This window comes from Dermacentor variabilis, chromosome 3 (genome assembly GCF_050947875.1).
Source record: "Dermacentor variabilis isolate Ectoservices chromosome 3, ASM5094787v1, whole genome shotgun sequence".
NCBI lineage: Eukaryota > Metazoa > Arthropoda > Arachnida > Ixodida > Ixodidae > Dermacentor > Dermacentor variabilis.
In genome coordinates this window covers 110,217,390-110,228,978 of record NC_134570.1, presented here as the reverse complement: position 1 = coordinate 110,228,978, position 11,589 = coordinate 110,217,390, and the positions used below count along the sequence as shown (strand labels likewise).

The window sequence follows — 11,589 nt, the reverse complement described above, 5'->3', positions numbered from 1 at the left end:
GGCACGTTTGAAAACCATCACGAGCCCGAAAGCGTATGGTGCATTTTACCCTGCAAAATCGACTGCATACTGGTGAAACCAGCGATGCAAAACGGACTGTGTAATGGCTGTGGAAATCTTTACCAAAAAAAGAAGAAAAGGAAAAACACTGGTATGCAAGTGTAATTAGACACTGTGGACTCTAATGTGAGCTTGACTGAGAAATGTTTTTGAGCTCAGGGAGCTATAATCCGTCAAATGCGATAACCAGGCTTGCCTGCTGCTGCGACATCCTCGCCGTTGCCGAGATGGTGCTACCGTGAATCGCGACAGAGTTGGCTGAGGTAGGCATGTCGACCGAATGGTCGGTCAGGGAGCGTCTTTTAGATCGCAGAAGCAGGAGCCTGGGGGAGTCGATGCACGCTGAGCGAATCGCCGTAAATAGCTGCCTGACAATGTCGTCGATCCGGACCAGAGGACCTGACGGGCCCCTATCGGGCACCGGAAGGGATTGACTCGCCATCCTAGAGGCGCTCCTGGTAGAGGGAGAACGTGGGGTAACAATCTGCGGCGCCCACTGCTTCAGGCGCTGGACCCTGGCCTTACTCGCTGGTGGTGCCAGTCGTGGGGGATGCGCTGAGCGCATTTCCACGCGTGCCTCCAGAACTGCTGCGTCTTCCTGCACGTGTGCAGGAACAAGAAACTTATCTGACAGTAACTTTCAACAGACAGACAGACATTTTACAAATGACAGGTACATTTATGAGTGAGAAGCGCAAGGAGAACTGAAGGCTAGGGTCTATTGGTTCCATTCTAGCTCTCACCGCACAGCGAGGGTATCGGCTTGGGCAGCCTTCACACTGTATGATAGCAGACGGTTCATTGGCGAGCTCCGTGCTCCTAAGTTCAATATTGCGTGACGCCTGCAGTTAAAAGGACATTCCACATCCATCACCGGGCCGCAATTGAAACTATAGCTAACTCTCTCACGGATAGATCTAGCAGACGCTCGCAATTGTTCAAGGAAGTAGGCGGCCATGGGGCTGCAGCGGTAGCTCTATCACAGAGCACTGTACACGTGACAGGCATCGTACTGGCAGAAGGTTGGCGTTTTCGCCCACTTGCATTTACATTTTGCCTAATATTTGCACACTTCTGTTTACAGAACAGTTTAATTTCCCCCAAGGGTTTCCACGTTGCATACTTTGTTGCCTTCACGTGCCTGTATATTCTCCACGTGCCGACAGACGAAGGCAGCGAGCAGGAGAGTGACGAACGTCGACGGCAGCACGAGAGACGCCACGAAGGCAACAGACATGAGCGACGCGAACAGCGGTCCCACGCGCACGCCCTGCCACCGGAGAAGAAGCGCCGACAGCTTCGTCCACAGCCGCGTCGAGTCCGCCAGCACGTACACAATCAGGAAGCCCGTCAGTGCCACCAGTTCCTGAGCATACGCAAAATCATTGTCAAAATAGATTAAGCGATTGTCCCGCAAGAAGACAGAGGCACGAACGAGGTTATGGAAAACCATGCGGTTTCATACGGCTTCATTTGGTTCACGCGGTTTCACTCAATATCAATATGGGACGCTGTATATGTGCAGTTCCCTATCAAAAGCTTCCAGGCTGCCGAGAATGCGGACGTTTAATCTTCGTGCCCAGTAGCGCGGTTCTAGGCACACTGTTTCTCACCATCCAAAGCTTACAAATGTCAAAAAAAGAATTAGTAGCCCCGCCACCAATCCATAAGTCAACGTGTTTGCGCGTTTGAGGAAAAAGAAACGCACCATGACTGGCTACGCAACAAATTAAGATTCATTTATCTTGTAACTATGAAAACTCACTAAAAAATTCCAGAAGGATCATTCAACCAACTTAAATTCATTCAAATATAGTCTGCACCAGCTTGGGATAAAATAGTGCAACATTATATTAATAGGCCATTGCAGTTTCTGGCTGATAGGTTTAGTCATTTGGGCTCACCGCGCCGCTGAGGCCGAGCACGTCCTCGTAGCCTAACGTGGAACGGCCCAGTAAGGCGGTGGCTGCCCATGGTACGAATGACACAATGGGCAGTGGCAGTGTCTCCAAGACTGTGAAAATCACCACCAGGAGCACGGCACACGGCAACGCCTGCATTGGATGCAGAGAGTTGGTAGCTTTCACCAGGCGGAGGTATTGGTCTCTCGTGCGTCGGCAGCACCAATCAGCGCCACACAGACTTCACGCGACTTTTGTTGCGCGTATGCAGGGGCCTCAACACGTGTGTACATCTTTTCTACTTTTCTTCATAATATCACGCGAGTGTCAACAGCACGACGCATAAGTGTCCCTGCAGCAGCGATGAGCGGCGGGATGTGGGGACGCAGAGGTCGGCTTTGACATTCGAAGGAACTCTGTCGCGCTGTTGGCTTCAGGAGTGCCCCTTGTCGCTACAAGGCTGCCCAGGCGCCATGCGGCTTACGCTTGCACGATCTTATCTTTAACACTTTACAAAGGTGCACCTTCTTCAGCCGAGGAGTGGCCAAGAGCATGACGAAATCCGTTAGCAATAAGTTGAGCTTTTGTTTCGCAGCAGCCGTAACTTTTATAATGCTCGTTTGCCTATTGAGCTAATGTTACAAGTCTGTTTTCAGTAGGTTCTCAGAGCAGTTTTCGAGAAAATAAAGGAGATGTCCTGAAGTAATAGCACCGGATATACCTGGTGACTCTCGTAACTTCAGCCAAACTTTAAAATATGCGAATTCCACGTAGCCGGACCGAATCAACGTAATGTTGTTTGGCGTCGCGTGAATACCTCCACCTAATTGCATTAGTTTTAAATAATCAACTCCTCAAATATCATAATTAGACAAAAAGTGTCAATTACAAGCCCAAGAATACATGATAAACTGCCACCAGACTGGCCACACGAGGCACTTTGCCGGTATTCGCGGGAACTCAATCTCTGATATACTTTCTGTCACGTACTCACAAGCAGAAATCGGTATCGGCAGTTTTTCATGTTGTTCTACAAGTTCCTCATTTGCGCTTTTCCACTAAATATATAATTGAGAAGTTTACTAATTATTTAAACTAATTTTCTAATTAGGTAGAGTGCAAAAAATAATCTGATTATCTCCAAGCGACGGCAAACATTACCTTGGTTCTCTCTGGCCACGTGGCATTTGTCTATTTTTATTGTTTGGCTCAAGTAACGGAGGACACCCCATATAGTATGTAAAGGTACATGATGTGCAAAACATATTTTATTATATGCTATACTACCAGCATGAAAAACTGAATGACGGCAATCGATTCGTGACAGTGGGAAGGTTGTTTGCCATTCATCTAATAGAAGCAAGCTGTGCGAACCTTCGCCCGAGTTAACAAACTCTGTTGTTCGTAACCGATCTTTGCCAAAAGCTGGCCGCCATCGCTAATAATAGGCCCCGCAACAGGTTCAGCCGTGGTTTTCTCTTAGACACATTTCTAACATTTATTGCAAAAGAGATTTATGTAGCTTATTTATTAATATGTAAAGTATTACACTGAGCAATCAAGCGTTCTACTATTCTTTCAATCCCGATTTCCTTAGACGTCGCGAAGGCGACTTGTCGAATCTCGTGGAGATGAGCTTTTATGCTTTCTTCTTTACTAGAACAAGGCTGGAAAACCCGAGAGAAGAAACCCTCTCGAATATGCAGCACCACGCGCCAACTGTCTGCATTAACCTGGAGCCCTTCAGCACGGCCTTCCTCGTAGCCTTTGGGTGAATGTCCATTGCGGCCTGCATTTATACATGTCTAATATGACGTCTGATGAAGCAGCTTCAATCCCATGTAAAGGATTGTATTTCGAATTTGACCCACGTCGGTTCCACGAAAGCAGCTGAGAAAAATGAATATCAACGCTATACTCCACACTTTCCACGTGCCAATTCGAGAAAGACGCAACGTGGTTTACTTCAAGTTCAAAGCAAAGCCTGACTACTTTTGTCAGCTCGCAAGGCAACTTTCCGCCGAGTGTCCGAGCAAGCGGCTCAGCCACCACGTTGTTTAGACGAACCCTATTCTGCAGCCTGCTTAACTTGATACCGCTCTTCTTGAAACTCCACACTTTCTCGGATTAGTCAGCACTGGAGCGAGATTTAATGGGCAGGTTTCCGCTTCGATCTCTATTTACCCATCTATGGCGAGTGTTTGAACACAACCTTTATAGAAGTTAGGCTATTTACACCGCATTAGTTAGGTAATATTCACCAGCGGCATGCAACGGAAGCTTAAAATGACGCTAAAACGGATCCTCAGCAAAAACGAGTTGGCAGAACTAGGTCGCAAACGTGCCGAAAGTGCTGGGAAACGTTACACGGCCACGCAAAAAGTTTTTTTACACGCAAATAAATCCATGCTCTCCAGCAGGTGCGAGTAGCCAGTGCCTGAGCGATCGGCATTAGCCATCTTTTATTCCTTTCGGAACGAAGCAGCCTGCGGCTATTCAGAAGAAAATGCAGTTTTTTATACAGAAATGCAGAAATGCAGTTAATGCATCCTTAACGCGTACACGTCAATTTGACGCGGGGGGTTTTTGCGGTTTTGGGACATCGCGCGTCAGGCAGGTGAAGAGGCGGCAGCACGAAACTTTTGACCAATAGCCACGGGCTAATGACGAAAAGGCGTCGAATCGGAAATAATTATTTTTCTTTTGTTCCGTAGAATCATGCATAATCAATGTGTGCACGTCATATCAGATGGGGAGCTATCACGGTTTTCGTGAACTCACGTGACAGACAGGTGAAGTAGGGGTGGTCCAAAAATGTTTTTCACCTATCGCGGAGGGATGATTGCAGAATTGGAATAGGAAAGTTTGCAATGGTTTTAGGTTATACCACCCCATTTTGAGTGACGGGAGAACTTGTAATAGCCCCCGCTGTGTTTGTAATATGCAGAGTACCAGGTTCTTGAAGAACAGCAGCGGTGCCAGGTACACGGGCGCAGCGACACCAAGAAACGCCTTGACGCTGCCACCCTGCTGGGCCATGGAAGATGCCTCGCAGGTTGTGCCAGATCAGTTCGCTTCACTCCTGGCTCGTTCTCGCCAGCTCTGCGGATGAACAATGACTTGGCTCTCTCGGCAGGGTGCTCCAGGGAGTAATTCCATTAGATCGTGCGTATAGGTTCCTACATAAGTTGTATTAGACCGTAGAATGCCAGATTCGTATGTTGGATCATTTGAATCATGTTCCTTCTTAACTGCAGAGTGAATTTACCCGTAAGTGTGCCCCTACTTAACCCAATTTCACTGTGTGCGACCAATATGCTATATACGAGACGGAGGTTCACAGCAGGATAGAGGCCTTAACCCCCGTATTCAGCAGCGCACCTCAACTTGAAGCCCATCATCGACTTTGTCTAATTGACGCAAGCCGTGAACGTGCCCAGGGCGCACTACGGTACGATGAAACGGCGCTCATATTATTTCCATAATGTTCTCAATAGGTCATGCCTAATAATCCTGCAAGGCAAATAATGACAATAATAATAAAATTGATTGAAATAAACATTGGCGACGGTATCGCTCGATACCGCCGCCTTATTCCAGGAACATATAATGATCAGATCACGCTCATCGCGCGATAAGCCCAGAATACCTGCAAACATTTCGTTACTTACTCATAAATGAAGCGCTTGATAATCGAATAAGTCTCCGGAGCGGAAGCAGTTGGCTGCGATGGCTCCCTACAAGCACAAGGCTCTCCGTCTTCTTCGTTCTCAGAACGTGAGGCAAGCACGCGTCCCGAGGCAGCTGAGCACGTGGAAAATTATTCACTTTTATTTCTTCGATGATAATAATGATGATTATGGTGTTCTTAAGAGGAAGCTTGAGCTCGCGTGCACCTATCTAAATGCAGGTAAAAGGAAAATTTGTTATTTTTTTCGGCAACTACTGCATCGAATTTGACGATTTTTGTCGCATATAAAAGAATTGCTAAAATCTAGTTACTGTTTGTTTCGAATTTTAGATTAAGGTCATCGAGCTTTTATTGAATATGTTATATATCTAAAATTTCCGAAAGACAAAACTACCAAGTTTACAACTCAGTAACTCCTAAATGAAACATGATATTACAATTCTGTGAATTGCATCTAATAGCACATCTAAAGTGGACAAAAATGATATGTTACATATAAATTCAAAAACAATTAGAAATGTGAAAATGCAGCTTTTCCGGGGCCCTTGTACACAACGTAACAAATTCACGTCAGATATAAATCGGCGTATCAAATTTGTCCGCCTTGAATGGTCTAATGAATGCCATTTACAGAACCATAATATCTCTTCTTGAAGCAAAGCTAATAATTTGAAAACATTGTGCTTCTATTCTTCTTTTTCTAACTTTAAAGGTTTTGAAAAGGTCACTCTCCACCTCAATGGCGGAGAGTGACTGGGTAGGCCACCTACTATGACATTCAATGCTCTTGTAGTGCAGAACCTCACTACCGTCTCAGACATCATCAGTACGTCTCAGCGCCTCGTTGAGCTTCATATGATCCACTTGCATCGTGGCACATAATTTCAGGGCGTCCAACGATAGCGAGCTGCATGCACTGATCCGCTCTATTATCTGAGAGGGACTGCACGTACAAGTTTCGTCAATCCCTCCTGAAGTACATGTGACGTCTCTTGGTGGGGTCCTAGGCTTATTGCCAGAGAATGAAGAGCGGCCGCGATGAGCCCGGAAGTCCCGAGCCCACATCCGATACCTAGGCCCACTTACGCTCAGGTTGTGCCTGCAGTTTGTCCCAGCAGCCACCACAGCGGGCCGCTGTAATGGACGGTTCCCTGAATCCTATCACAGCAAGACCACCACCCCTTCAGTTTTACAAATGCCTGGCGTCCACCTCGGCCTGTTTGCTACTATCCCGGCATCCGTGGCTCCATTCCAAGGTTTTGCCGACCCAGTCAACAAGATCAAAGGCGTGGCTATGACAGATTTGAAACGAGTAAGTTTTCTGGCCCAGAATCACAACGTCGGCGCTCGTATTACAATTATCCACGACGTTCCCCATCTCCTCTGGAATTCAACGCTGCCGGTTCATTGCACCTCCCGCGTCGCCGCTCTCCATGACTCATGCGGCGCTGCTATTCACCCTGCGACCGGCTACTTCGACCTCCGATCACCACCCGGAAAACTAAATAGTGCAGCTTCAGGAGGGAAAGCTGCATCCTTGGAACAACGTGAAACCCCTTCGGTTAGCCTGTCGATGTGCTTTTGTTGTGTGTTGAAGTCGTACGGCCTGAGGCCTTGGTTGACACAGGTGCCCAAATTTCCGTTATTAGCACTTATTTGTGTTGTCGCTTGCGGTAGGGGAAGACACTATATCATGATCTTCCTCTTCATTGTGCTAATGCCGTTCCTATTCACTCCTTCAATTGTTGCACTGTGCGTGTTTTCATTGATGGTGTCCTTTACCCAATTCAGGTTGCAGTGCTGTCTTCGTCTATCCACGCATAGTTTTCGAATGGAACTTCCTGTTCTAAGCGTCAGTTCTAATATCTTGCTGTTAGCGAATTATTAAGGCGAAAGCATTAGACGGCTCATTTTTATAGGGAACATTTATAGGGAGTCCAACTCTCGACGTATTATAGGAGTTGAACCCAGGAGCTTTGATGTTAATTACAGTGAATTAGGCCAACAATTTCTTCAATAGAACGGGTGAAGCTGAGGCGAAGAAGCATCAGCCCGACCTGTGGTGTTAATTAAGCCAAAATTATAGTAAATTAAGGCACTCGAACCTACGACCTTTGGTGGGAGTCGAACTCACCTGGAGATATCGATGAATCGGCCATATCTGCAAGTTGGATTCCAATTGCCATCGCGAACGTCGAAAGTCGAACCCACGACCTCTGATGGGAGTCGAACACTCGACATTTGGTGGCATTTGAATCCATGACCTTTAGTGTTCATTAAGGCAATGTAGAATAACAAAGCAAACTTAATTAGTGCCCAGTTAGTTAAGATATAGTTAGTTAAGGCACTTGTACCTACAATCTTTAGTGGGAGTCAAACCACCTTCAAGATATGAGCGAAATGGCCATATCCCAAAGTCGGACTCCAATTGACATAGTGAAGGCCGGGAGTCAAACCCTAGACCTCTTGTGGAGTCAAACCGACGGCCTTCGGTGTTAATTAGGGCGAAGTTGATTAAGGCACTCGAACCCACAACCCAACCTGTATATGGGCGAGCCTGCCATATCTCCAAGTTGGATTTCAATTGACATCGCGAAAGTCGAGAGTCGAACACACTACCATTTCGGTAATTAAGGCGAAGTGAATTAAGGTATGGCTAATTACTATAGACTTAATTGGTGTACTCGAACCCACAACCATTGGTGGTATTTGAACCCACGATCGTTGTTGTTAATTAAGGTGAAGGTAATTAAGGCACATATAAATAAGGTTGACGTAATTAATGCACTACAACCCATGAGCTTTGGTGGAATAAAACAAGTAATAGAAACTAACAACGCATTAGAATGAAAATTCCAAGTAATGTAATGAATGTCTCGTGAGCGGGCAGACTTTGGCCCTGATCCTCTTTAGCATGGTGTAGCGTTTTTGTAGGCGTTTAGCTCTTTCGGCACGTCGCTCCGGATTGTGTTCATATGGCTGACGTAGCCTACGTGGACACAGTGGAATACCCCAACCAAAATGCCATGGGGGTCGTCTCAGTTGCGGGCTCGCAGTACCGCCTCGCCGCGGCCTCATCAATACTCACCACGCAACCCGAAAAAGGAGAAGAAACGGATAAAGCTTTGGCCTACGCGGCTCAGTGCACACTGCATCATCAGCGATTCAAAAACGGCCACTCGCAACTACACAAGAGGACTGATAGCGCCCCAGGCGCAGAAGATACTCTCTGGCACTCCTCCTTCAAGGTAACGCCGCATCCAGATCATCTGAGACACTGGTCACTCGGGTCCGCCTGGAAACGAAACCGCTCATGATGCCGCCCGAGCTCTCGCACATCGGGCGCATCATCCTTCTCCTGAGTCTTCCGATCCTGATCAGCGGTCTGTTCTGTATCGCGGTCACGCGCGGGACCCAATGGTCACCTTCAGAGAAATCCTCCACCACTACCGCAGAGAGCGGTGTTAGGGTTGGCGTCTGGCACCACGTGCAGAAAGAAGTTTCTCTCACCCGACCATCTTCCACCAGGCCTCGTGGAAATGAAGCGTGACTTCCTAATTTGCCATGACCATTTCGAGTGCCTGCCGGTCTGGCGGAAGCCCCCTAGTGTACAGGCCTCTTTTGTGTGTGTGTGCGAGTTTAGAGAGACCCTTTCCTCAAACAAACTACAGGAGGACTTCCACGAACCCGCAACGTGCAGAAGAGACGGACAGGCGTCTACAATTCCAGGAGGAGGGACGACATCCTCCTTGCAGCAGGTTCGGTATAACCAGAGGAGGAGGGGCCCTCTTTCTGTGCCGGTCACGTGACGTCGACGGAAGCAAGATCCCGCCCACGATTGTAGAGAGCCTATTTAAGGGGCTCCGAAATGTACTTTTGATTACTTCATGCTCTCCTCATTTTCGTTTATCTACCTTTGAATAACCATGCAAGTTTCGCACTAGAAGTCGTCTCGCCCTTACTTGGTCGCCATGGTCTACCGGATGCCTGCAGCCCGCCGACAACGCCACGCTACCCAATAAGTAACGTCGGTGGAGCTTCGATAGGCTGGCGCCAGCAGTACGATACGCTACCCTGGAGTACGCAACAGCGGTTACGCTATCCCCCTGCTCACAAAACACTGAATAAATCTCAATCCACCACTTGGCGACAACGTCAGATGCGAACTTTCCCGAACGCCGTGCTACACAACCGCATTTACCCCAATGCATACTCCGCACGCTGCAAAGCGTGCGAGGCCCGCGCTGACCTCTAATCACATTATCTGGCCAATGCCCAAGCCTCATCCATCAACACCTACCGCACTAACATTACAAGTATCATAACTACGGCCAAGAAGTGGGAGACTTTGCTGCTCAGCTTGGACCCAGAAGAGCAGCTCTGGGCCGTCAGGAACACCGAAGACGCTGCCAGAAAGCAAGGTCTGGCCGCTGGCTGAGGAAGGGGGAGGACTGGGGGTTAGTCTTCCAACCCCCGGCACCCCTAGACCCCATCAAGGACATAATAAAGTTTTATATCTCTGTGTCTTTAGCATGTTCTAAAGTGACTGTGAACTTTTCAAACGGCGTGCACTGAATCTTCATGCGATGCAGATGCGCAGAGCATGCGTTTCGGCAGGTATGCCGACTGTTCCATTGCATATGGCAACGAGCGTTTCCTATAACTGACTGCCGACACCATTTGTTAATGGTGAAGCTTTCCTTGCACCGAGCGGTCTCTGCACATTTGGTGGGCTTAGCATTGCTCATAGCCTGGCGTGGTTTCACGACGGTAGATCGTTAGCAGCTTTACTTCACCCTACTGCTTCGCTCGTTGAGCTCTCCCAGAGCAGCACTGCACTGCGACTTGCTTTACTGACACCGAACTTCTTTCACTAGTACCTTTTCACACCGAATCACAATCTTTGTCTACCGCAACTGATACTCATACTGCGGCCGCTGCTTTAACAGCCGCGATAAATCCCATGATGCGCAGAAATAAGACCTTTTCGCCCCACTGAAAAAGAGCGCATTCTTTGACGTTAAATCCAAGCTTAAAGGACGCACTTCCGTCGCATTGCATGGCAATGAAACCGAAGGCAGTCCTATTGTGCCCCACCGCCTATACCGCGTTTCTTCCGCAGAAGAGAAAATCATTGCGGTCAATGTAGATGACATGCTCAAAAAGACATCATTCTGATGTCGTCCAGCTCTTGGTCGTCTCCTGTTGAGCTGATACGGAAGGAAGCCGGCTCTCCACGATTTGCGTCGATTATCGAGCACTTAATAAGATCACGCGAAACACGTTTATCCGATTCCTGGAATCAACGATGTGCACTCCCTCCAGGGCGCTGAATATGTCTAAAGTATAGACCTCCAATCCGGGTATTCGCAAATTCCTATGCGAGAAGCGGACAAGGGCAAGTTAATTTGCAACAGTTTGCTGTCATTTGCAAGAACTGTTGCGCCATAGGGAGTTGATGAGTTAAACGTAATTCCTTTCAGTATATGTAATGCTCGTGCAACATTTGAGCGCACGATAGACACAGTTTTGCGCGACCATAAGTGAAAGGCCTGTTAGTGTGATTTAGATGACATCATTATTTTCTCGACAACTTTTCATCAACCCCTTGAGCGTTTGGACGAAATTTGGACAAGCGTCTTCAATGCTGCACTCCAACTCAACATGAAAAAATGTTGTTTTGCCAGAAACTGCATCAAAGGGTTGGGCCACTTTATTAGTAAAGATGGCGTTCGACCAGATGCTGACGAGGTTGCTGCCGTGATTTGGTTTTCCCGTCCCGAAAATCGAAAACAATTGAGCAGTTTCTCAGGCTTGGCATTCTACTTCCGCCACTCCGTCAGTAATTTTGCTGCCAAGGCGTCGTCACTGCACAAGCCGCTTAAATCTAGGACTGCTTTCACTTCGACAGACGAATGCGAACTTTCTAAGTTCTCA

The 11,589-nt window shown here is 47.7% G+C and overlaps 1 protein-coding gene across 1 annotated transcript; it reads right to left on the bottom strand.

The window, feature by feature from the left end:
• Positions 1-1,150: 1,150 nt before the first annotated feature.
• LOC142574680 (uncharacterized) lies at positions 1,151-5,815 on the bottom strand. The gene is made up of 4 exons (XM_075683714.1): positions 5,633-5,815; positions 4,914-5,063; positions 1,965-2,114; positions 1,151-1,426 (listed from the first exon to the last, which is right to left on the bottom strand). The coding sequence occupies exons 2-4, from the start codon at positions 4,998-5,000 to the stop codon at positions 1,151-1,153; spliced, it is 513 nt and encodes a 170-aa protein (XP_075539829.1). The 5' UTR covers positions 5,001-5,063; positions 5,633-5,815.
• Positions 5,816-11,589: the final 5,774 nt, after the last annotated feature.